General features: G+C 38.5%; 1 protein-coding gene across 2 annotated transcripts in view; it reads left to right on the top strand.

Annotated features, from left to right (window-relative positions):
• Nucleotides 1-584: 584 nt before the first annotated feature.
• Nucleotides 585-26,486, top strand: part of Ect2 (epithelial cell transforming 2) — a 66,045-nt gene continuing 40,143 nt past the window's right edge. Inside the window, exons 1-14 of one of the 2 annotated variants that reach the window (XM_069991883.1) lie at nt 585-667; nt 5,292-5,436; nt 6,109-6,188; nt 6,305-6,397; nt 8,601-8,783; nt 11,337-11,426; nt 12,147-12,254; nt 13,932-14,005; nt 15,706-15,836; nt 15,965-16,080; nt 16,182-16,244; nt 17,096-17,318; nt 19,753-19,889; nt 24,290-24,409. In XM_069991883.1, coding sequence (XP_069847984.1) covers nt 5,307-5,436; nt 6,109-6,188; nt 6,305-6,397; nt 8,601-8,783; nt 11,337-11,426; nt 12,147-12,254; nt 13,932-14,005; nt 15,706-15,836; nt 15,965-16,080; nt 16,182-16,244; nt 17,096-17,318; nt 19,753-19,889; nt 24,290-24,409 — 1,548 coding nt within the window. In that variant the 5' untranslated portion in view covers nt 585-667; nt 5,292-5,306. The remainder of the gene's footprint in view (nt 668-5,291; nt 5,437-6,108; nt 6,189-6,304; nt 6,398-8,600; nt 8,784-11,336; nt 11,427-12,146; nt 12,255-13,931; nt 14,006-15,705; nt 15,837-15,964; nt 16,081-16,181; nt 16,245-17,095; nt 17,319-19,752; nt 19,890-24,289; nt 24,410-26,486) is intronic. The other variant, XM_069991884.1, reaches the window with a different exon arrangement.

The following is a 26,486-nucleotide window of genomic DNA, read 5'->3' as shown; positions in this document are numbered from 1 at the left end:
AAAAGCCATACATTCTTTGGCTGGAGTTTAGAGGAGAGTGAACGTTCCCATGGTGGGGGAGGGGACACCAGGAAGCTTTTTCCTTAAAAACTCCCGGAGCTCCAACCGATCGTGTTGCCCATTATTATTATTATTATTATTATTATTATTATTATTATTTAATGCAAGGGCGTAGATATTTTAGAAAAATCCAAGAAATATTAAAAATTGCAAAGGATACAATGGTACTTAAAATAATAGCAAGCAAGCCGGAGGTTGATGGTCCTCCGCGGGAAAGGGTCTGTTTACCCGGTAAACAGCGGTAGCCACGGAGACACCTGCAACTTCCCCAGATATCAACACCGCCACCTCGTGGCCACATCCGGGCAACTTCTCTGTGAACCTGCGACGTCTTCACGTTTCCAGCCGTTGGGCTCATTTGAAACACACGCTCCACCAATCAGTCGTCCCTCTGTAGGGAGGCGGGCGTTGAGCGACGACCAATCAGCGGCGCCCTGGAGCCGCGGGCCTATGGGGAGGAAGCTGACCTCACGCGCCAATTGGCATGGCTGTGGGAGGGCGCCGCTCGCTTTTTGAGTTGGAGAAGAAGGCAGCCTCCGGCAGCGGGCTGCACGCCTGAAGGAAGCCGGTCTCCCAGGACTGTTTTTCCGCCCCTCCGATTGGTGAGGTCCGTGTGGTGTGGTGTGGTGTACGGGAGTGAGCGGGCGACGTCCTCAGAGCCACGGGCCCCGTGGGCCTGCGGTCAGCGTCCTCGCCCCGGTGGGAGACCGCGCTTTCCGGGAGTCCCGGCGCTGGCTTCCCGGCTGTGGGATCCGGGCCTGAAACGCTCAGATTGCCGGGCCTGAGGTCCTCAGATTGCCGGGCCTGAAGGCCTCGGATTGCCCCACCCGCGGCCTGCAGTGGCGGGACGGCCGGTCCCCCGGCCCGCGGGGCGGGCGCGCGCGCGGGGCGGGAGCGCGGTGTGTGGAGGGGTGTGGCGGGCGGCCCGGCCTCGGGACGTCCCCGGGACGCCTGCGGCCTTTGGGCCCCCGGGGGGAGTTTCGTCCCTGGGGGCGGGGGGGGGAAGTTGGATTTATTGGTTCAGATTTTGCTTCGGTGGCTCACGCCTGTCATCCTAGCTACCCTGGAAGCTGAGATCTGAAGGACCGTGGTTCAAAGCCAGCCCGGGCAGGAAAAGTCCGTGAGACTCTGATCTCCAATGAACTGCATCCACCCCGTCCCTGCATCCACCCCGTCCCCTTCACCTCCCCCTCCCCCCAATAAAAAGACCGTGCTGTGTGACTCTAGTGGTTGAGCGCTAGCCTTAAATGGAAAGCCTCAGGGTCAGCGGCGCCTAGGTCCGGACATACTCTAGGTCGTGTCTCTCTCTAGACTCCATTCCTGAATCGAGGCCGCCCATCAGGCCCCTCCCCTGCCCCACCTGTGTATGGTTTAGGGGTTAACGAGCACCGAGATGAAATAAAGTACCGTAAAAGAGATCAGTCGGTGTCTGCCACACGTTAAGCTGTAACTACGTGCTGACTGTCATCAGAGCCCAAGATCTGCTCAAAACTGTACGTTCCCATTCATGCACACCTAAACAACCTCTGGCGATCTGATTTCTTGTATCATCCTGATGTCGGCGCCAGTCACCTCCCCAGCCGCTCCACAATGAATGACATTTTGGTTCTTCCTCCTGGAAGGTAGCTAAATGAACCGATTTAAAGGGAAAAAGTAAAGCAAGTGTTTGTTTTAAAAGGTCTATGTGTAGTATTTCATCTAAAGCCCCATGAAGTCTTGTCATTGGGTGCATTGAGTAGATTCAGGAATCCATATCCTACTGTGCTTATTTTGGAAGCTGCTGGAGTACAAGAATGTGGGAAATGGTTGGTGTTTTCCAGTTTGAAATTGAATGGTTGGATATTATGTTGAATTATGTCTGTAGAAATTTGAGATCTGTTTTCAGAATGAATTGATATACATAGAAAACAATTTTAATTGTGTTAATCACTGATGCTTTTTAAAGAAGGAAGCATAGGAAAATATAAATAGTATTGTAAATGGTTTTGGGGCTAGTCAGATCTTTCCTTCTCCTCTTGCTCTTTCTCTTCTTTTGATTCTTTTCAGGATTGAATCTAGCGTCCCTTGCATGCTAAACACATTATCACTGATTTACAACCTCAGGCTTGTTCTATTTTTTAAAATTTAATTTAATTTTTTTTCTTTGGTTGGCCTTGGGGCTTGAACTCAGGGCTTGGGTCCAGTTCTTGAGCTCTTTAGCTCCCACTTTGAGCCACAGTACCACTTCCACTTTTCTGGTGGTTCATTGGAGGTAAAGAGTCTCATGGGCTTTCTTGCCTAGGCTGGCTTTGAACTGTAATTGTCAGATTCCAGCCTCCCAAGAGTAGCTGGGATTACAGAGGTATGAACCACCAGTGCCTGGGCTGGCATGTTCCATTTCAATACAGGTATACAATGTGTGATGATCAGATCAGGTAATTAGTGTATTTCTTCAAACATTTATCGATCTGTAAAATCATTCAAAATCCTATCTACTACTTAAAATACACAAATTTTGTCAGTGGTAGTTACCCTGCTATACTGTAGAACATTGGAAGTGAGTTTTCATAGCTAACCTCTATGAATGTTGGGTTTTGTTTGTTTTTGGGTGGTGCTGGAGTTTGAACTCAGGGCCTTGGGCTTACTAGACAGCCCCTCCTCTTTTCCCAGTGCTTAAAGCACATTGGTGCATATCTCTGAGTTTGTCATATCTATTGAGTTTTGAGACAGATTCTCACTATATAACCCACACTTTCTACTGCTTCCGGAATGTTGGCCTGCACCACCAGTCTTGGGGCTTGAACTAAGGTCCTGGGCACTGTCCCTGTTTTTTTTTTTTCTCTCTCTTCTCTCAAGGCTGTCACTGTCACTTGAGAGGCTTAGCTTCACTTCCAGCGTTTTGGTTTTTAATCGGAGGTAACAGTCTCATGGACTTTGCTGCCTGAGCTGGTTTTGAACTGTGAACCTCAGATGTTAGCTTCTTGAGTAGCTAGGATTACAGGTGTAATGCCTATAAACATTTTTTTTTAAAAGAGAACTTTGAAAGCTTTTTAGAGCCTTTTCTCATTCCTTGGAAATGCTTAAATTTAGGAGATTTAAAATAAGGACTAGATTGAATTTGTCATTAACTCTGAATGAAGACTCTTAAAATCCTTGTTGCTCTCCTTTGGAGGACCTTAGAATAGTGATTATGCACGCATTGTAAGAAGAAGCAGTATCCATGTTGTGAATGTTACATGAGAACAATTCCTTCTTTTTTTTTTTTTTTTTTGAAATGTATTTAGTTTTCATCACAACTGGATTTGAATTGTATTACTTAGACTGCTTTATCCATCTGGACAATGACAGTTAATCTACTAAATACAGAACTGAGACAGGAAGCCAAGTTGCCTAACTGAAAACTTTACAACTGTTGTAGGTCAGTGTGAGCATGTAACAATCCCTCATATCACCATTCAGAAATGATGCTGTTCATAGCTTAGTGTTTCTCGTCAGCATGCAGCTGGAACTTTTTGTTGTGTGTGTTGGTCCTAGGATTTAAACTTAGGGCCTGTGCTCTGTCTTTGGGTTTTGTAGTTCAAGGTTAGCGCTCTGTCACTTGAGCAACAGTTCCACTCCCAGCCTATTGATTGCTAATTCGAGATAAAAGTTTCATGGAATTTCCAGCCCATACTAGCTTAGAACAGCAATCCTTAGATTTCAGCCTCTTCATTTGCTAGGATTACAGGTGTGAGCCCCCACACCCAGCTGGAACTCTTTCTTTACTAAGAATGGAACAATTATTTGTATGTTTTATTACCCTGAAATAGGAAAAGGGTAGGTCATAAGTGTATCTCCAGGTAAAGAAGAGTCTTCCTTGTTATATTAGTTTAAATTTATTGAATATTTTAGGAATTTACTTCCAGTTAATCAACTAATATTAGCACTCCACCCACCCCCTTTTTTTCCCTGAGTTGTGGGGGCTCAGGCATGCTAGGCGAACACTCTACCTCTTAGCTATACCTCCAATGCTCCAATTGGTGAAAACCAATTAAACATTCTCTCTATTCTCTACTTGCCTTATTTCAACTTTTCCAAGTCCCAAAAGTCTTAAATTTCTTTCATAGACCAGAGTTATATTGGCACTAACTCATACTAAATTGTCAAATGATAAGGAGAGTTGTTTGTAAATTAATATGATACTGACAATAAAGCAGAAGTTCTAACGCAGAAGTTCTGTATCAGAAGTTCTGATACAGAGTAAGTTGAGAGTGGTAGATCAAAAGTTAGAAGACTGGCTGGCTAGGTAGAGAGCTGAATCCTTAAATACAAATAGTTGTGACGTACATTGTAACTTGTCTTTCAGAAATGCTCAGAGCTACATCGTTGCTCCAATATACCTGGTATATGGACTGGTGGATTTTAAGGGAGAATTGGAAGGAACTAAACTGTAACCAATATAGAATTGGGTGGGCTAAACTAAACAATGTAGAATTTGAAAGGGTGTTCTTTGGAGTTAAAGGAGTGATAGTTACTTACTTTTAGAACCATACCTAAAAATCAGGTAGAGATTGCTGAAGAAATTGACCTCAAACTTGTTTCAGGTTGTGTTTGCCTAAGTGCCCATATTGTGGCGTTGGGCAGAGAGAAAAGAGGCTAGGTCCTGGAGATACTTGAGATTTGGGAAGGGAGAATAAGGTAATGTAATAAGAATGGTAAGTTTTTATTGGTATTATTGATGGTGGTAGGTGTTATGGTGCTATAAATAATAGAAATAGTAATAGAAATGGATGCATTTTATGTCTGGTAATGATCTGTGTTACTGTGATATATTTTGTTATTTTTCACTATATTTCTATAATTTCTGATATTAACATTTTTACAGGAGGCGAAACCAAAGCTCGGGAGAAGTAGAGTGACTTTTTTTTTTTTTTTTAAGGATAGTACTTCTTACCTACTGTAGATATATATATTTTTAAAAAGCTGTAATGCTTCTTTTTTTGCCTGTAATACTTTTTTTTTTTTCCTGTTTGGTTGTGGGGTCTGAACTCTGGGCCTGGGCACCATTCAGCTCTGCAGCTCAAGGCTAGAGCTCTACCACCTGAGCCATAGTGCCACTTCCAGCCTTTTCTGCTTTATGTGGTACTGAGGAATTGAACCCAGGGCCTCATGCATGCAAGACAAGCATTTTACCATTGAGCCACCTTCTCAGCCCTGTAATGCTTATTTTTGCCCAATGATCATGTTCTTTTTCGTGTATTTTCTTTTTTTAGCCAACATAGAAAACAATGGCTGACAATAGTATATCAATATCGACCTTGGGGAGGACTTGCTTGGCAGACTCTTCTATTTGTGAGGCAAAAGTTGTTGAAACTTCTAAGGAAAACTTGTATATTGGATCTGCCTCAAATGTTGAAGGTAAAACCTGTTATTATCTATGTTGCTTGCTTTTGAGACTAAGGTCTTTGTTATATGGTGCAGGCTGGCCTGGAACACCTGATCTTCCTGTCTCAGCCTCCTAAATACTGGGCTTACTATCTGCTCTGAAAACCCTGAATTACTGTTTGAATCTTGAACTTACTGTTGATTTTCTTAGGGTGCAATTGTAATAAAAATATTTAGAAGCATAGCTATTAAGTAGATATGATAGGATCATTCTCTGCTATTCAGATTTTTCTGTTTATTGTTTAGATTAATGTTCCTTAACTTTGAAAAGAAGGGAACATCTTACTGCTGATTCTGCTTCGTTTTCTGCACAGTGGTGCATAGAAATTCTGGCTGCACAATTAAGCTAGAATTTATTCAGTCCTTACTGGCTAAGTGCCCTTTCTTCTTTGCAAATGGGATAACTTCCTGAGAGTGTATGCACTTGGAAGAAAAGGGCTACTGATACTTGTTTACTCTGTCACAATATATTTTCTAACATGAGTATGGCCAAATATTTCTATCTAAATTAGGACTGATGTTATTTCAATTTTTGAGAATGTTATCTCAAAGATAGAAGGCTTACTATATAGCCAGAACCTGAGGTAGCAATTACTATGTTTTTAGTACTTGACTAACATATTTAAACATTTTACATTTTAATAGAAGAAATGCCTCAGGTTGAAACTCGAGTGATAATGGTTCAAGAAGCTGGAAAACAGGAAGAACTTGTAAAAGCCCTAGAGGTATGGAGTTTTGATTGACAATTTACTTTTAAAAAAGACTTTTTTTTGGCCCCATCAGTGTTTAATAATTTCCCTCATCACCTTCTTAATCTTATACATAAGTCTCTTTTCCACAGACTATTAAAATAATGGAAATCCCTGTTATAAAGATAAAAGAAAGTTGTCCTGGAAAAGCGGATGAAAAGTTAGTAAAAAGTATTGTTACCATGGTAGGTGACACTCTCATTGCATGTGGCATGCTGCACTTCCCTTGATCAACTCGTTCCACTGATGGTGATTGGAATTAGGCCTGGGTATATTCTGTGTGTTTTGAAACTAGACACATAGAAACTATTTTGAACTTAGTTTTAAACTTTGGGTATATCTGAAACCCAAAACTATACTATCTATTTGAAATAATTCCATCATTTTAAGAACTTGATTACTAAATTTAAATGACTCAGAATGTACAGGATCACGTAGTTGTCTTTAAACCTATTCCCCCTCTCTGCCAGTACTGGGACTTGAACTCAGGGGCTGGGTGTTGTCCCTTGCTTCATTGTTCAAGACCTGGAACTCTACCATTTGAGCTACAACTCCACTTCCAGCTTTTTGATGATTAATTGGAGATAAGAATCTCATGGACTTTCCTGGCTGGGCTGGCTTCAAACCATGATCTTCAGATGTCAGCCTCCTGAGTAGCTAGGATTATAGACTTGAGCAACTAGTACCAGGCTAATTTTCTCTTAAGCTTCTTTTCCCTCTTTAATTTTATATTATTATTACATGTTTATATATTTTTATATTTATTACATATTATCTGTTTTTCTGAAATCACAAAGCATAGTAAGTGATAATTCTCACAAATTTGCTTCAGTGTATGAAAGATACTTGTGCCAGCTGGGCAGGCACTCTCCACTGAGGTTCACCTCACGTCTCAGCTGAGTGTGCTCAGTCTGCTTGAAAAAAATAACAGTGACCAGATTGCTTTAAGAAGAAATTTACTGGGCTGGGAAGGTGGCTCAGTGGTAGAGCGCTTGCCTTGCATGCCTGAGGCCCTGGGTTCGGTTCCTCAGCACCACATAAGCAAAAAGAAAAAAGCCGGAAGTGGCGCTGTGGCTCAAGTGGTAGAGCGCTAGTCTTGAGCTGAAGAGCTGAGGGACAGTGCTCAAGGCCAGAGTTCAGGCCCCATGACCGGACCCCCCCAAAAAAAAAAAAAAAAAAAAAAAAAAAAAAAAAGAAGAAATTTACTCTCACAGTTCTGGAGGTTAGAAGTCCAAGAAGAAACTGTCAATTACTGTTTCTTGAAGCCTTATATCTTGGTTTACCAGTGGCTTCCTGCTTGTTGTGGAGTCCTCATGGAGCTCTTACTGATACCCCCTAGCCCCTTCTGTGTCTGGACATCTCTGCTGTTATTTTGTGAGTCCAAATTTCTTGTAAGAATACTAGTGAAATTGGTTTAGAGCTCCATTCATAGACCTTAATTACCTGTTTGAAGCCCTTATCTCCAGATCCACTCCCCTCTGAAATGAGGCTTCATTCTTCATTTGTGGTTTGGAGTGCTGAGAGGCCAATGGGCTGAGACTCAGCCCTCATGCATATTAGGCACAAATAATTGACACATCTATCCAGTTTTTTTCCCCCTGTTCTTTTTACTCTGGAATTAAGTAGGCTGTTTTATGTCTTCATTCTTTCTTTCTAGATACATAGTATAAAGTGTTAACTGTGAGTCACTATAAGTAATTTTCTTTAACCTACAACTGCCTGTACACCTCACATCTTTCTCTTCTGCACATTTAGATTAAAACTTTTTTACAAATATTATGTGCTGTTATTTTTATTAGAATTTTTTTCTGAGGATATTTAATTTGTACAGGAAGAAATGTAGGTGTGTATATTTACTGTATTCTACTGTCCAAATGCACATACTTAAGAAAATTACAGCATTTTAATTTTCTAGGGCTTAATATGCATACTAGATGATTTTGGGATTACTACTATCATCAGAAGTTTGTCCCTTTAATAATCTTTAAATTTAAGGTCTTTGATGATCATAGTTCAAAGCCTGCTTGGACAGAAAAGTCCTTGTGAGACTCCTATCTCCAATGAACTACTCAAGCTGGACGTAACGGCACTGTGACTCAAGTGGTACAAGCACTAGCCTTGTGCACAGAGAGGCTCAGGGACAGTGCCCAGGCTCTGAGTTCAAGCCCCAAGACCAGCAAAAAGATTTTAAAGTGGATTGACAAGATTTTCTGGAAAAATATAAGTGGATGAAGAAATCAGGGCTTTTACATGTAAAGTTGATTATCAGGATTGAATATGTGAGTTTTCTAAATCTAATGATGTTGAAAATATTGCTATGCAAGAGATTTGATTTATTTGGCCTATAAATTATTTTTATTTCCAATCACTATATGGGGAAAAATGAAGGAAACGCAAATGTCCTATGCAAGGATGGAGTCAGTGAATGAACTGGAAGGTTTGGATTCCCCAGAATTTGAGAATGTCTTCGTGGTTCCGGACTTCCAGGATTCTGTTTTTAATGACTTACACAAGGCTGATTGTAGAATTATTGGACCACCTGTTCTTTTAAGCTGTGCACAAAAGGGAGAGGTAAGGAACAATATATATTTATTATTACTTTTCAAGGTTAAGTTTTTAATGAACAGATTTTATTGAAATTATTGAGAGTATGTAAGACTTACAAGAAGAATAACAGCCATTGTTCATATTCCTTTAATTCCCATTATAAACTTTAGTAGTTTAAATTTAAGGCTTTTTAATGTGAAATAGTAAGTGTAACATAATTCTTACTATCTGTAGTGTCTTGAAAGAGATAATGTATCATGTTTCTTTTTTCCCCATATAGAACAGATAATACATTCTCATTTTTATCAATTGCTGCTTAATTTAGAATTAGGAACCTATCTTAAACATTTCAATATGATTAGTTCCTATGTAGTTTTGTTACTTTTGCCATTTTGTTAGTACCTTAAAGTAGTTGTACAAAAGAGGTTTCAATTCAATGTCAGTTATGAGTGCATGCATCTTGATCAGTATCACTGCTTCCGTTATTATTTTCCATCTTTCCCAACACCATGGTTTTGCACGTTAGTTTATTGATTTAGTAGTTGTATAAAGGGGTTTCAGTTCTGTAAGTCAGGCTGTGAGTCTAGTACATTTTTTTGATCGTGAGGCTTGAACTCAGGGTTTGGGTCCTATCCTTGAGGTTTTTTTTGCTCAAGGTTAGCACCCTTGAGCACAGCTCTACTTCTATCATTTTTCAGGTGCTTAATTGGCCGGAAGAGTCTCCTGGATTTTTTTTTTTTTTTAATTTATTTTTTTGTCAGTTGTGGGCCTGAACTCTGGGGCCTGGGAGCTGTCCCTGAGCTCTTTAGCTCAAGGCTAGCACTCTACCACTTGAGCCACAGTGCCACTTTGTGTTTTCTGGTGGTGTTTTTTGGTGGTTAATTGGAGTCTCATGGACTTTTCTGCCTGGGCTGGCTTTGAACCATGATCCTCAGATCTCAGCCTCCTGAATAGCTAGGATTATGCCCGGCTTCTCATCGACTTTTGTTTTCTGGCTGTCTTTTAATTGAGATCCTCCTATCTTAGCTTCCTGAGTAGCTAGGATTGCAAGTATGACCATCATTCATAATGAGAGAACCATTTTACCCTCTCATCCCTATCATCAAGTTTTACATAGGTCAGTTTTTACATAATGTATATCAATTGTAATGTCTGCATTTTCCCATCCTTCCTCCATTTGTGTTTTCCCCTTTACTCCTCCCAAACATGTTTCTGCTTTCTGGTATTCATTTTGTTAAACTGGTCTTTAGTTATTTAGGTTTTGCCTTTTTTTTTTTTTTAATTGTGAAAATACTGTACAGAGGGGTTACAATTACATGGGCAAGGTAATGAGTACATTTCTTATCAAGCATTGTTGCCTCCTCCCCTTCCCATCTGGTTTTGCCATTTTTAAGCTTGCCTTTTTATTGTCAGTTTGTGTCTATTGTTACAGATGCCAGAGCACATGAAAACCTTTAATACTCATAAAAATAGGTGAATTAATTTATGAGGCCTGTGAATGATTTTTACCTATGATTACTATAAATTCAAGTGATCTGTGTAAGATTAGACTTAGGAAGAATTAGCTTGCATTTTTCAGAATTTCTAGAATGTATTTGTGGTCATGGGCTTCATTTATTAATACTTCACCCATAGTCAATGATTATGTTAAACATCTCCATTTTTTTTAACTTCAAGACTTGGAATCCTATTTGGTTTAAATTTATTAAATTTCTTGGTATTTATTAATTATTTTAAATTTATTAAATTTATTTATTATTTTTATTAATTATTTTATTAATTCATTTAAATGTTTTAATTTGTTTTATAATATTAATTGAAAGCATTTGTAGTAGTATATGAGTCTATAACTTTTTGCTTACAGTTATTTAATGTATGCCAGAGTGTATTTTGGAATAAAAAATTTAGATATACTTTCCTCATGTTGAATTTTCTAGTTGTAAAATATGCTTAGAAAATAAAATATACTTGAGGAATCATGGGGAAATATTTATTTGCTACTACTGGAGCTTGAACTTAGGGACACTGAAGCGCTGTCCCTTAGCTATTTCACTCAAGGCTGATATTCTACTACTTGAGCCACAGGTCCACTTCTGCCTGCCTGCCTGCCTGCCTTTCTTCCTTCCTTCCTTCCTTCCTTCCTTCTCTCTCTCTTTCTTTTTTTTTTTGGCGGTTAATTGGAGATAGGAGTCTGAGATTTGTCTGCTTATGTTAGCTTTGAACTGTGCTTCTCAAATCTCAGCCTTTTAAGTAACTGGTGGCGTGAACCACCTGTGCTGGCTTTTTTTCTTTTGTGAGTTAGAGTCTCACTGTGTAGCTCAGGCTGGCCTCAACCATGTGATCCTCCTACCTCAGCTTCCCAAATACTAGGATTACAGGCATGCATTACCACACCTGCCTAGGAATTTTTTTTAATCTGAATTTTTGTTGTTTTGTCGTTGTTGCATATTAGAAATGCAAGTAAAGTTTTAAAGGGGTGAAGTTGATTTGTAAGAGGAGAAATACTTTTAGCTTGAAAAAGATGTCTTCTAATTTTTACTGAAAAGAAAGCTCACAGATTGAAAATTGTATCCTCAGCCTTTGCCATTTTCATGTCGGCCGCTGTACTGTACAAGTATGATGAATCTAGTTTTATGCTTTACTGGATTCAGGAAGAAAGAAGAGCTAGTAAGTATTAATTACAAAACACAATCTCAAAGGATTTTGAAAAACCTTAAATTAATTGGCTTGTTTAAATTGGCTTTATTATTTGGCATTATGACTTTATTTTACAAATATTTAAGGAGAACGTATTGCGACTATATCAAGTTCTAAATATTTTGAAAAAAAAAAACAAATTCTTAAGAGCATTGTAAAGAGCTAAATGTTTTTGTCCACAATGACTGGTTTATGATTTAATTATCTGATCTTCTTAACTGATCTGCTTAACCAGCTCTATTACTAATTTGAACTTTGTGTTTAAATATCTAAGTCTAGCTTTAAAGTAGTAGTCTTACTCCCCCAGATAAGCCATTGAAACTATTTTTGCTTCACAATGTTTTGTATATTAGAATTCATGAATACTACAGTAATTTTGTGGCCAGTATCTTGATGTTATAGTAGTATAAAAATATATTTAGGAAATATAGTGTTATTAAAATGAGTGGTACATTTAGGAATTATGAAAGCCAGTTCTTTAATTACCTTAATTTTCCAGAATAATTTATATTAAGTTTATTTCTATATACAATTTTGCCTGTGACAAAATAATCTTAAGAACTTGACATAAAATTTAGTATCTTTATAAAAATCTTATTTGCACATTAAAAAGAAGCAAATGCTGTGTGAATTGTAAATTATTTAAAATTTTATTCAAATTAATGAAATATTGCTCAATTTTCTTTTGAGGTCAGATTGGTGACATTAGTTCATCATATGGGTGGAGTTATTAGAAAAGACTTTAATTCAAAAGTTACACATTTGGTGGCAAACTGTACAGAAGGAGAAAAATTCCGGGTATGTAAACATGACATTTTTGCATATTTCAATTGTATAATATTATTTTAGAATGGGTTGATTATCACTTACTTGTCTGCTTTTCTATGTTTACTGAGGATAAGAAATGTCACTTTGGCTTTCAGTATACGTGGTAAAAATTATAATTCATGCTGTATATTTTTACGAAGGCAGTAGAGCTGGAGGGAGGTAGTAGTATGAGTAGTGTTGTTGGTTAGGATATGTATAGCATGAGCAAAGATGCTTTACTTTGGTTATGAGGGCACTGGGATCTGTGAGAAGGGTTTCAGCCTTGTCTAAGTAGGTTTTGTAAGAGCAGAGTTCTATTTTTATAAACAATCTGTGATTTAGCTTGTAAAATTTATAAAAGAACAAGTTTGAACTCAGGATCTTGTGCCTACTAGGCATAGCTTTTATCACTTGCGCTGTGCCTTCAGCAGCCCCACTCTGGCCTTGAACTTGCAATCATCCTGCTTCAGTCTTTCAGATGCTGAGATTACAGCACTGTGCCCACGTGAAAACTTTTATTTTTCTGGCAGAATGGTGTTTGAATTCAGAACTTCACTGTAGCTAGGCAGGCTCTCTATCGCTTAAGCCATTCCTGTAGCCCTAAGAATTGTGGTTAATACCACTGCAGATTTGTCATTTGTTCCCACTTTCCTCAGTGTCATTATGTAGTGGATGTTAATATTAAGTAAATTTTTTAATTAATGTCTAAGGTTAAAGTGACTTAATCAGATTTGTCTTCCCCTCCCCTCCTCTTCTCTTCTCTACTCTACTCTACTCTTTTGTTTTTTGCCGGACCTGGAGCTTGAACTCTAGGCCCTGAGCATCTTTTGCTCAAGGCTAGCACTCTACCTCTTGAGCCATAGTGCCACTTCTGGTTTTCTGGTGGTTAATTGGAGATACGGGTCTCACAGACTTTCCTCCTGACTTTCCTGGGCTGGCTTCGAAACACGATCCACAGATCCTCCTGAGTAACTAGGATTACAGGCATGAACCACCAGTGCCCAGCTATATATATATGTATATGTATATATATTATGCATGTATATATTATATATATGTATATATATTTTTTCTGTAGGCATTGTTTTGGTCATTTTCCAAGGAAGTTAACAGGAACAAAAGACAAATTGAAATTTCATGGCAGTCCACTTAATCAAAGATTGTTTTTAGTTATCTTAACCATCATCTAAATAAATTTATTTCTCTGAGTTTCAACTCTGGGCACTCTTCTCCATGAGCCATGTCCTAAGCGCCCTGTGTTATATATTTTCCCTGGGCCTTTCTGGACATCACCAATCCTTATTCACTGAAAGAAAGGGGAGCCTCACCAATTTGGCTGATATGGAAGTGAGATTTTTTTTTTAATTGTGAAAATACCTTACAGAGGGGTTACAGTTACATGAGCAAGGTAATGAGTACATTTCTTATCAAGCATTGTTGCCTCCTCCTTTGTTTCCCTTTCCCATCTGAGATCCTTTTTTGATTTCGTCTGAGTACCTCACAGTGTGAGCCACCAGTGCCTGACTGTGAGACAGTTCTTAGTATTCATCTCTTTTATAACTATAATGTAAAACTGTATGAAAAATGTGTGTATGTAATTATGTAGGAGTAACTTAAATGCAGTCATTTAAGATGAAAATTCATTATATTTAATGTTAATATTTCTAGGTTGCTGTGAGCCTGGGTACTCCAATTGTGAAGCCAGAATGGATTTATAAAGCATGGGAAAGGCGGGATGAGCAGTAAGTTTTTAGAAGTTCAGTGGTTTGGTATTTGAATTGGACATACAGTTATTTCTTTTTCCAACATATGTTTGAAAGATAAATTCATGTGCCTGAAACTAAATTCTTTAGCCAGGCATGGTGGTGAGTGTTTGTAATCCCAGCATTTGGGAGGCTATGGCAGGATGATGATGAATTTGAGGCTGACTTGTGCTACAGAGTGAGACTTCTCACAACAACAACAAATGCTCCATCCTCTTAAATTTCTAGATAATATAGAAAAACTGAATTCAGTCTTTGGGTAGCTAGGGAGTAGAATCTAAGTTAAAAAATTAAAGACATCTAAGATATCTTGGGGTTTCATTTTGCTTTGTGAAATAATTTTGGTTATAAATATTCTAAAATTGCTAATAATGAATCTGAGTATTGAGATTGTTCTTTTTTTTGTTTGTGTGTATGTAGAGATATTTGAATTAATGTGTAAAACCATTACCTTGTTTGCTAAGCTTTGCATCTCCTGCTTTCTGTTAGTTCTTGCTGTGGTACTAAACCATTACATAATTTTGTGAAATTATGGACCTTTAGAATACATGTATAATTTCACTATATAGCTAGGGCTTGGATTTTTTTGTAAAGATATTTATCCTAATGTTTTTTTCAGAAGTTATTTTCTGGATGACTTACAGATACATCGGTAGAGGCTGTGACCCTAGAGAGTCTCTTATATGTTAAGCACAAGCTACTACTGAGCTATATTCTCAACCACAGTTTTTTTTTTTTTTTTATTGTGAAAATACTGTATAGAGGGGTTACAATTACATGGGTAAGATAATGAGCACATTTCTTATCAAGCATCGTAGTCTCCTGCCTTGTTTCCCCTTCCCATCCCTTCGTATGGGTCCTCCTGTATCCCTGTTTTAACAATTTGTTTTTTTCCTTCCCCTCCACATATACCAACATCATATATAGTGAAAGCAGGGGTTATACCATTGGGGAGGGACATACAAGGCAACAAAGACAATCGCATGAAAGATCTTTCTTTCTTTCCTTTTCTTTCTTTCTTTTTTTCTTGTCAGTCGTGGGGCTTGAGCTCTAGGTCTGGGAGCTGTCCCTGAACAATTCAGCTCAAGGCTCATTCAACCACAGTTTTTTTTTTTTTTTTTTTGGGTCTGGTCGTGAGGCCTGAACTCTGGGCCTGGGTGCTGTCCCTCAGCTCTTCAGCTCAAGGCTAGCGCTCTACCACTTGAGCCACAGAGCCACTTCCGGCTTTTTTCTTTTTGCTTATGTGGTGCTGAGAATTGAACCCAGGGCCTCAGGCATGCGAGGCAAGCGCTCAACCACTGAGCCACCTTCCCAGCCCCCACAGTTTTTTTTTTAAAACAAGTTTTTGTGAACATTTCACAACTAGATGTATTTTCTTTATTTCTTTTTGTTCTGCTACTGGGGCTTGAATGCTTTCCTATGGTTTCTTTACTCACAACTACCCCTTGACCCATGCCTCCAGTTCTGGCTTTTTGGTGGAGATAAGGGTCTCCTGAACTATCCTCAGATCTCAAGTCTCCTGAGTAGCTAGGATAAGAGGCATGAGCCATCATTGCCTCATTCAGATGTATTTCAGTAACCTTATGTTGAGACCTTGAGAATTACTGCAGATTTGCAAATTGATATACTTAAATAATAGAATATGTTAAGCTAGTTTTAGAAAAGTATTTTGTTTTTAGGAATTTCTGTGCAGCAGTTGATGACTTTAGAAATGAATTTAAAGTTCCTCCATTTCAAGATTGCATTTTAAGTTTCCTGGGATTTTCAGATGAAGAAAGGACAAATATGGAAGAGATGACTGAAATGCAAGGTAGTTTAAAAAGTTTTCTATATTTCTTTCCCCAGACCTACTTAATGTTTTCCTAATTAATTTTCTTTAGAGATTGGGGTTTAGAGATGAGTTTGGCTTACTTGTGCTTATACACATTCCTCTTTTAGGAGGTAACTATTTACCAGTAGGAGATGAGAGATGCACTCACCTTATAGTTGAAGAGAATACAGTTAAAGAACTTCCATTTGAACCTTCAAAGAAACTTTATGTTGTCAAGCAAGAGGCAAGTCAATGCAATGAGATATAAAAAATAAGCAAATGTTACTAATAACTTCTCTCATAAGCTAAAGTTAATTCTCAATTAAAATGCTTTCTCTCATCTAGTGGTTTTGGGGAAGCATTCAGATGGATGCCCGTGCTGGAGAAACTATGTATTTTTATCACAAGGTATGTTCCTCCCCCAGGTTTGTTCCCCATCCCCACATACTCGTTTTGATTATATAAAAATGATAGTTTGGGCTTAGTGAGCCTGGTATTAGTATACATAACATTTTATTATATGTTTAGGGCTTTTAGAATAATTAAGTAGCTAGATATCCAGTAAAATTCTTAACCTATGTAGATTTAATTGAAACAATGCATTTAATTTAGTATAACACAAGTTCATTCTCTTTGGTAATTCTTGATTATACCATTATAAATAATGAGACTTATGTTTAGAAACTTACAACTTTATTGGCAAGTATGTTCTAGAGAGCTTCACTCTGAGAGACTGAATCAGAGTGAGAAGGGCAAATAACTGTTAAGCCAATACCAGTCTAATCAGGTAAGGACATTTAAGTTAGAACAATAGGTGAGAGGGTATAAAAGTGTGATAGTGTTAAAATAGTAAGTAGTTTAGTGTGGGAAATCCTGTAGATAAAACTAAAACTTAATACATAGACAGGATCAGTAAGTTTTTAATATACTAAAGAGTTAGGATTTATCCATTAGGATAATGGGGAATCCTAAGGAAGAAGATGTCCTTAAAAAAATGGTCAATAGAATGGAAACCTGAAAATCCAGCCTTCACGCTGGGTCTACATGAACAGTGGCATTCACTAAAACAATAGCAGTCTTTCTGAGGTTTTAGTTTGGAAATTAATGATTTAGAGTGTGAGGTATTATTTCTCTATAAAATCTAAGTAGGTACCATATTGTACATACTCCATGTTTTTGTCAGACTTATAAATGTATTTTTCTTTGTCTCAGTAAAGAACCATGGAAATAATACACATCCTTTGTGCTTTTGATTGTAGGCTAATACTCCGGAGCTCAAAAAATCCGTGTCACTGCTTTCTCTAAATACTCCAAACAGCAACCGCAAAAGACGTCGTTTAAAAGAGACACTTGCTCAGCTCTCAAGAGAGACAGACATGTCACCTTTCCCTCCCCGGAAGCGTCCATCTGCTGAACATTCCCTTTCTATAGGGTCACTCTTAGATATCTCCAACACACCAGAGTCTAGCATTAACTGTGGAGGTAATTGGCATTTAAAAATGAAATTTTAAGATTAATGATATAGAGTGGTTATTAAAATGTAGGTAAATCCTTACTACAATGAATATGAAAAGCCTTTAATTGCCTTTAATACCTTTGTTCTCAATGGGGAGAAAAGACAGGAAGCACTAAGCATAATCTTCCATTGGATGACATCTCACTACATGCTTAGTGTTTTATGTATTTTGTATATTTGTTAAATAGATTTTATTATCTCCATTTCACAGATGATTGAATTGAGGAACAGAGAGGTAACTTGTCCAGTTAAGAATGACAAGAACTGTTTAAAAAGCAAATTCTTAGGCCGGGTGCTGGTGGCCTCACACCTGTAATCCTAACTTCTTAGGGGTCTTGAGATTGGGGAATCACAGGTCATAGCCAGCCCAGGCAGGAAAGGCTATGAGAGACTCTTATCTCCAATTAACCACCAGAAAATTGGAAGTAGAGCTGTGGTTCAAAGTGGTAGAGTACTAGCCTTGAGCACAAAAAACTCAGGGGCAGTGCCTAGGCCTGAGTTCAAGTCCCATGAGTAACCAAAAAAGATTCTTAACCTTAGCTTAAAAAAACATAGGAAGGCCGGGCGCTGGTGGCTCACGCCTGTAATCCTAGCTACTCAGGAGGCTGAGATCTGAGGATCGCGGTTCAAAGCCAGCCTGGGCAGGAGAGACCGTGAGACTCCTATCTCCAATAAACCACCAGAAAACCGGAAGTGGCGCTGTAGCTCAAGTGGTAGAGCGCTTGCTTTGAGCTGAAGAGCTGAGGGACAGCGCCCAGGCCCAGAGTTCAAGCCCCACGACCGAAAAAAAAAAAAAAACAAACAACATAGGAGGGGGCTGGGAAGGTGGCTCAGTGGTAGAGTGCTTGCCTTGCATGCATGAGGCCCTGGGTTCGATTCCTCAGCACCACATAAGCAAAATAAAAGAAAAAAGCACCACTTCCGGCTTGGGCGCTGTGGCTCAAGTGGTAGAGTGCTAGCCTTGAGCTGAAGAGCTGAGGGACAGCACCCAAGCCCAGAGTTTAGGCCCCACAACCGGACCCCCCCCCCCAAAAAAAAAAAATAGGAGGTGTTATTATGGAAAAAACAGTAGAATAAAGTCAGAGGAGAGTGAATTTACTTTGTGTTGAACTGGCATAGTTCCTATTATCTCTCTATTTTTGTCTTTTTTTTTCAGTTGTTTTAAAATTTTTATTTTATATTTTTGTGCCAGAACTGGGGGTTGAACCTGGCACCCCTTGAGCCATCACTCCACTTCCCACTTTTTTGGTGATAAGAGTCTCATGGACTTTCCTACCTGGCCTGATTTTGAAACAAGATCCTGAGATCTCGTTCTCTTTGAATAGCTAAGATTATGGAATTGAGCCATGGTATCTGGCCACTCCCCTATTTTTAGTAGATTGTTTAGGCCAATAATTGGAGAACAAAAGGAATTGTTGAAACAGGCATGACCAGCCACTCTAATCTATTAAGATATTTTGAACTAAAGAAAGAACTTTTTATTCAACGTTAGTTATTTTTTTGATGCCTTCTCCATATGTATATAGTTTTCTACTATTGTAATTGAGTAATCATAATAACCCTCTTCTCTTTTTTTAAACTTAAGTGTTTTTTCATGTTGCTTTCCATTTTATTATCTTTACAAAGACTAATGTTTATATAGATTCTCTAAGTTTTTTGCCATACTTGCTTTAAAATTTTAAAGTCTTTTCTACTCTCAGCACACATCAATAAACACATGTGCACAAATATATACATACACATACACACACACTAAATTTGAGAATACCTAAAAGGCTTTCTGAAAGTATAGAGGAACTTCTTTTTTCTTGTCTTTTACCCTGTTAATATTGGAATTGAACTGTTCATGCTGGGCATGTGCTGTACCAGTAAGCTATGTGCTAGCTCTCGTATTGTGTTGAGACAAAGTCTCAATGTGTAGCTCATGCTGGCCTGCTCAGTCTCCTGAGTGCTGGGGTTATAACTCATATGCCATCACAGTCTTTTAAGGCATTTCTTAAATAACTATTATATTTATTATAAGGAAAAAATTAACATGCACATTTCTCATTTCTCTACTTCTCTCACTAATGGCTTACTCTCACTTCTGGCAAAAGAAAGTTTGTTTTTTTTGTTTTTTGTTTTTGTTGATCACACATTGCTAATTATTTCTATTTTCCTCTACTTTGGAATCCTTCCTTTTTAATGACAGTTGACATTACTGAAGAGCCTAAATTATTTATTAGTATAATGTTGATTTGGAATAGTAATATTTTTAACCCTTCTGTTTTTTGCCTTTATCCTATGAGGGATTAATTCTGCTTTAATAAAAAATCTGTATCTTATCTTACAATATTTTGTATTTAGTCTGTTTTCCAATTAAGTGTTTACCTGTTGTTTTTTTTTATTAAATACTTTCAGATACACCTAAATCTTGTACTAAGTCTTCCAAAAATTCTACTCCAGTTCCTTCAAAGCAGTCAGCCAGGTGGCAAGTTGCAAAAGAGCTCTATCAGACTGAGAGCAATTATGTAAATATTTTGGCAACAATTATTCAAGTAAGTATCAATTTGTAAAACGATTTCCACATTTGTAAGTGTAAAATCAAAGATTTTTATCTTGTTTTGGCTTTGTATTTTTATTATAATTTTTGCTCTTTTTTGAGACTGGGTCTTGCCATGACCCCCATCAAATTGGCTGCAGAGCTTAGGTTGGCCTTAAACTAGAAGCATTCCTGCTTCGTTTTCTTGAATGCTGCAATTATGGGCATACACCACTATTTCTGGTTGTGTTTTGTTTTTTCCAAAAGATACTGTCTTTAAGAGGTAGGGTAGTAGTTCAGAGGTAGAGTACTTACCTTAACTGGGTTCATTCCTAGCATTAAACATAAAAACTCCCAAGAATAAAAATAAAAAATACTGGATTTTGGAAGAAAATTATACACAAATACTAACTGAACATAGATACTACAAATGCCAATAGATAGCAGACCCTTGATGTTTGCAGCTGTGTGGTGCAAGGGAGACCACTGTAGAAACCCCACATGTGCAGCCTGCATAGAATTGAGTGCTATACTGAGGCCGTGCATTCATTTTTCCCGCCCTGCCCAACTTCCATTAAAGAAAGCTGTTTTTCAATTTTTTACTTATTTGCTGTCATTAGGCACATTGAGCACCCTTTTTGAGCACCCTTGCTTCTGTAGGGGTGGATTTTCACAAAACACCAAGGGTAGGGAAATGAGAACACAGCAATCTGATAATGATTCGGGATTGACTGAGCCTCATCATCCACTGAACTGTATAGCATGTGTAGAGAATTTAAAAGTTTTATTAGGAAATTTACTTTTATTGTTACCTTGTTTTGGCTGTACTTTGTTAGTGTTAATAGGTCTGTGATTAAGCAGACAAACTGCTGGTAAGTGACTATAGTTGGAATTTTATTCATTTAGAAATAGCACCATTTTATTAATGACTTTCAAGATCTTTAGTAGTTAATCTTAGGACTTAATTTGATTCAGAGCTTCACAGGTTCCCTGTTAATCCAAAGGAATCAGATTCTTTAAACACAAATGATAGCTATTTGTGACTAGTATGCATGTCATAGTACATGGTGGATTTATTCAAAGAAACTTAGGTTGAGGGACTTGTTAAAGACAGATTTGAGGAAATTATGTCATTTATTTTGAAGCCGTAATCCTTAGCCCCAGTAGTAGTGGCTTTAATCTGAGGTTCCTGAGGTCCTTTTGTGCCAGGCTGTGATGACCTTTCTTCAAACTTGCAGTTTGTCAGGCAGTCTTTGTGCTCGTTACTTAGTATCTGACAGCCCACTTTACTTCTTTTTTTGGAGGGTGGGGTAGGGGGTCCGTTTGTGGGGCCTGAACTCTGGGCCTGGGCGCTGTCCCTCAGCTCTTCAGCTCAATGCTAGCGCTCTACCACTTGAGCCACAGTGCCACTTCCGGCTTTTTTCTTTTTGCTTATGTGGTGCTGAGGAATCGAACCCAGGGCCTCAGGCATGCAAGGCAAGCGCTCTACCACTGAGTCAACTTCCCAGCGCCCCCACTTTACTTCTTTTGGGTTAAAGTTGACACTCGTGCTTCCATTTGGGATCCTGACAACTTTCATAGTTTTACTTTTTATTTTGCTGATACTTGGTCTTGAACTCAGCGTTGAGATGTTGTCCCTAAGCTATCATACTCAAGGTTGTTGCACTACCACTTGAGCAACAACTCTTCTGGCTTTTTGGTGGTTTATTGGAGATAAATGTCTCATGGATTGGCCTGTCTGGGATGGCTTCAAACTGTGATCCTCAGATCTCAGCTAGGATTACAGGTGTGAGCCACCAGCACCCAGATCACATTTTTTTAAAAAAATTTTTTATGATGTCAAGGGAGTACATTTATATTCAGACATGATAGAAACGTTTAAAGATATCTTTTCCAGAGCTGTTGCTTTACTTAATGTTGTGTATATGTGGCAAAAGATTGTCCAAATAGTTGCAAAGTTGGCAAGTTGATGTAAGAAGTCTCTTTCTTGACCATTAAATATCACATATGAAATCAACAGTGCTTAATCACATTGGGATGTTTAACTCATTGTTCACTGATAATAAAATGTACTGTGGAATTACTTCACAATATAAATAGTAATTCCATGATTCCTCAGAACATAATTGAAGAAGATATTATTAAGGAATAAACTGAAATTCAGATTCTGAAAGACAGTAATAGGACATTATTTTGTTATCTTTGGAAAGAAGGAATAAATTTGTCTTAGGTAATGAAGGAGCTAGGCTGACATATTGTCAAGAAAATGAAGTAGAGGCCACCACGTTTATCTTTAATAGAAAAAATGATAGGTAGTTTCTGATCTGGACTTGGATTTTGTTGTTAAGAATGTGGGAATTAATAGAGACACAAGCAGAATATGACAGGGGACCAATTACAAAAGCATATGTGCCACAACTAGATGTGATGCCAAAAGTTATGAATGAATGCCGATTGCTAAACCTGTTTATAGTTCTTTGTGACAATTTTAGACTTAGTTTTTCTCTCCCTAATTAGTTGTACATAGGAGCTTCACTGTGGGGTTTTCCTATATTCCATGGAGTTAACATGATGTACTCCATGTATATAATGTACCCCACTCCTACAATCACTTCTCTTCTCCCCTTTCTTGGAGCAAATTCAGTAGATTTTGTTCTGTTTTAATACATGTCATGTGTATAGAATTCTCCAATTTAACCCTCCATACCTTCTTCTCTTTGCTTAACACCCCCCCCCCCCCCCCCCGTCATGGGGCTTGAAGTCTGGGTCTTGGCACTGTCCATAAGAGTCTCAAGGACTTTCCTGCCTGGCCTGGCTTTGAACCACGATCCTCAGATCTCAGCCTCCTGAGTAGCTCGGATTACAGGCGTGAGTCACCGGCAACTGACTGTTTTTATTTTTTTGTTGTTTGTTTTGTTTTTTTCAATGCCATTATTAAGGCTTGAACTCAGGCTTGCTTACTTACTGCTAGTGCTCTACCACTTGAGCCAAGCTTCCAGTCTGTCATTTTGATGGATAATTGGATATGCCACCTATGCCTAGGCTGTTGGAGTCAGACTTCCTGAGTAACTAGGATTACAGTTGTAAATTAACTACTAGTGCACAACTCATCCATTTTTTTAATTCAAATTTTAAATTAACGTAAGTGGTACTAGGGTTTTCATTGTGATATTTCTACACATGTAAACAATACATCCTGCTCAGCCTTACCTCTGTCTATCACTCTCCCCCTTAAAACAACTTCAGCAGGTTTCATTGTTCTATTTTTATACATGCAAACAGACTACCATATCCATTTATTCTCCATTTTAGCTCTCCCCATTCCCACTGGTTCCTGTCCCCACAACCCAAGGATGTTGTACTGTCTTCTTTTTTTTTTCCTTTGTGTGCCAATCCTGGGACTTCAATTCAAGGCCTTGAATTCTCACTTGACTTTTTGCTCAAGGGTAGCACTACACCACTTGAATCACTCTTCTACTTACAGCTTTTTGCTGGCTAATTAGAGATACGGGTTTCTCAGGACTAGTCTAGAACCTATATTATTCATGTATAGTCTCAAGATAGGTTGTCCTAGTGATTTCATGCTTTATATTTCTTCCTTAACTCTGTACATCTGGTGTACAATATGATGGTTACTGACCACATGGGGCTGCTGAGCACTGTAAATTATGGTTTGTTGTATTGATTTTGCTGTAATGATAATGTGCACCATGGAGTTGGAACACTACATACAAAACAATGGGGGGAGCTACTTTTTTGTTTGTTTTGCCAGTCCTGGTGCTTAAGCTCAGGTCTTGGACACTGTCCTTGAGGATCTTTTGCTCAAGGTTAGTGAGTAAACTACCACTTAAGCCACAGCACTACTCCCAGCTTTGTCTGTTTAAGTGGCACTGAGGAATCAAACTCAGGCCTTCATGCATGCTAGGCAAGCACACTGTCACTAAGCCACATTCCAGCTCTTCGGTTATTTTTTAAATGGTGTTTTTTTCACGAGTTTCCCACTTTTTGCCCAGGCTGGCTTTGGACTGTGATCCTTAGATCTCAGCTTCCTGAATACCTATGATTACAATCATGAGATACTGGTGCCTGGCAAATGGTGATTGGGCTGGCTTTGAATCAAGATCCTCATGTTTCAGCTTCCTGAGTAGTTAGATTTATAGGTATGAGTCACCATTGCTTGGCTTTTATTAATTTTTAAGGGTTATATTTATTATGTATACATATGTACATACAGAGTATGCAATATAAGTAGGATAGGCAGTGTTGCAAGAAAAAATGTTTTAAATGTAGGAACATTTTTAATTCTTTTCTATCAGCATCTCAACATCTTGTCCCCTTTACCACCGTGTGTATTTTACCTTTGTTTTTCTTTTTACCACCGTCTTCTTAACATATTCTTCTGTTTTCCCCAATCAGTTATTTCAGGTGCCATTGGAAGAAGAAGGACAACGTGGTGGGCCTATTCTTGCACCAGAAGAGATTAAAACTATCTTTGGTAGCATCCCAGATATCTTTGATGTCCACACTAAGATAAAGGTAAATTTTGTTTAAGTGGCACTGAGGAATCAAACTCAGGCCTTCATGCATGCTAGGCAAGCACACTGTCACTAAGCCACATTTGAGTTGTTCTATATTTAACCTTACATGTGTTTCCTATTAGCTAAGTAGTATCTGTTTGCTTTTTTAGTGTATGTGTTTGTGCATGTGTTAGTGTGTGCTGCATATGTGTGCATGTGACCCAGGCCTTGCATATGACAGACAAAAGCTTTACTACTGAACAAGCATCCTGAGCCCTAACTAGATATATAGTTGAAACTTGTTCTTTTACTTTCTATTTAATTGGTCAACAACCTTTTTTTTTTTTTTTTTTTTTTTTTTAATTGTATTTTATTTTATTTGAGAACATACTGTACAGAGGGGCTACAATTACATGGGCAGGATAATGCATACATTTCTTACCAAGCATTGCAGCCTCCTCCTTTGTTTACCCTTCACTTCCCTTTCCCGCCTCCCCCCTCCCCCCACCCAATTTTACCCCCCTCCCCCCACCCAATTATACCCCCCTCCCCCCCCACACAGACATTGTAAAGCTGGTTTTGACATGACATTTTGTACTTCTCATTGTTGCAACAGGTCCACCTGAATCCTTAAACGACTTGTTTGTCCCCATCTCCTCCACATGTTATACTGACATCAAATATAGTGAAAGCGGGGGTTACACTGTGGGGGAGGGACATACAAAGCAACAAAGAAATAATCTTATAAATGCGTTAGAAACACATGCATGAAAGAAACGAAAACATTAAAATACATATTTAAGGGTTCATTTTCCTAACATCACATTATCTGACCTTTTCCGCTTGACTCATACCTATACTAGATATTGCAAATAAGGGAAACCATGGGACCTATGCTTCTTTGGGCCTGGCTTACTTCACTTAATAGAATTTTTTCCAAACCTTTCCATTTCCTAACAAATGGGGAAATGTCATTCTTTCTGATGGAGGCATAGAATTCCATTGTGTATATATACCACATTTTCTTGATCCATTCATCTACTGAGGGGCATCTGGGTTGGTTCCATATCTTAGCTATGGTAAATAATGCTGCAATAAACATAGTTGTGCTGGTAGCTTTAGTGTGGTCTTGTTTGTAAACATTTGGGTAAATGCCCAAAAGTGGGATTGCTGGATCATAGGGGAGATCTATGTGAAGTCTTTTGAGGAACCTCCATACTGCTTTCCAAAGTGGTTGAACAAGTTTACATTCCCACCAACAATGAAGTAAGGTTCCTTTCTATCCACATCCCCTCCAGCATCTGTTGTTGTTAGAGTTCTTGATTTTTGCTGTTCTAACTGGAGTGAGGTGATATCTCAATGTTGTTTTGATTTGCATTTCTTTTATGGCTAGGGATGTTGAACATTTCTTCATGTGTCTATTGGCCATCCTTCTTTCTTCTTCAGAGAAGCTTCTCTTTAAGTCTTTCGCCCACTTATTTATTGGGCAGTTGTTTCTTTGAGGATTTGTTGTTGGGTGGTTTAATTTTTTGAGTTCCAAGTATATTTTAGATATGAGACCCTTGTCCGTTGTATGGCTACTAAAGATCTTCTCCCAATCGGTGGGCTTTCTATTGATCTTGCCAGCTATGTCATTTGCCCTGCAGAAGCTCTGCAATCTTATGCAATCCCATTTGTCCAACCTTTCTTTGATTTGTTGTGTTTCCGGGTCTCTATTCAGAAAATTTCGACCTGAGCCAAGGAGACCTAGGGTTTCTCCTATTCCATCCTGTAATGTTTTCAGAGTGTCTGCTTTGAGTTCAAGGTCTTTGATCCATTTGGAGTTGATTCTGGTGCAGGGTGATATATAAGGATCTAGCTTAAGTTTTCTACATGTAGTTAACCAATTTTGCCAGCACCATTTACTGAAGAGGCTGTCTTTCTTCCATTCTATTGTTTTAGCTTCCTTATCGAAGATTAGATGGCTATAGGTCTGTAGGTTCATTTCTGGGTTTTCAATTCTATTCCATTGGTCCTGAGGTCTGTTCTTATGCCAATACCAAGCTGTTTTGATTACTATGGCTTTATAGTAGAGTTTGAAATTTGGTATTGATATT

The sequence above is a fragment of the Dipodomys merriami genome, unplaced genomic scaffold (assembly GCF_024711535.1).
Source record: "Dipodomys merriami isolate MVZ:Mamm:240054 unplaced genomic scaffold, mDipMer1.0.p SCAF_40, whole genome shotgun sequence".
NCBI lineage: Eukaryota > Metazoa > Chordata > Mammalia > Rodentia > Heteromyidae > Dipodomys > Dipodomys merriami.
Note: the sequence above shows the minus strand (reverse complement) of the source record. Positions and strands in the feature narration are given on the sequence as shown.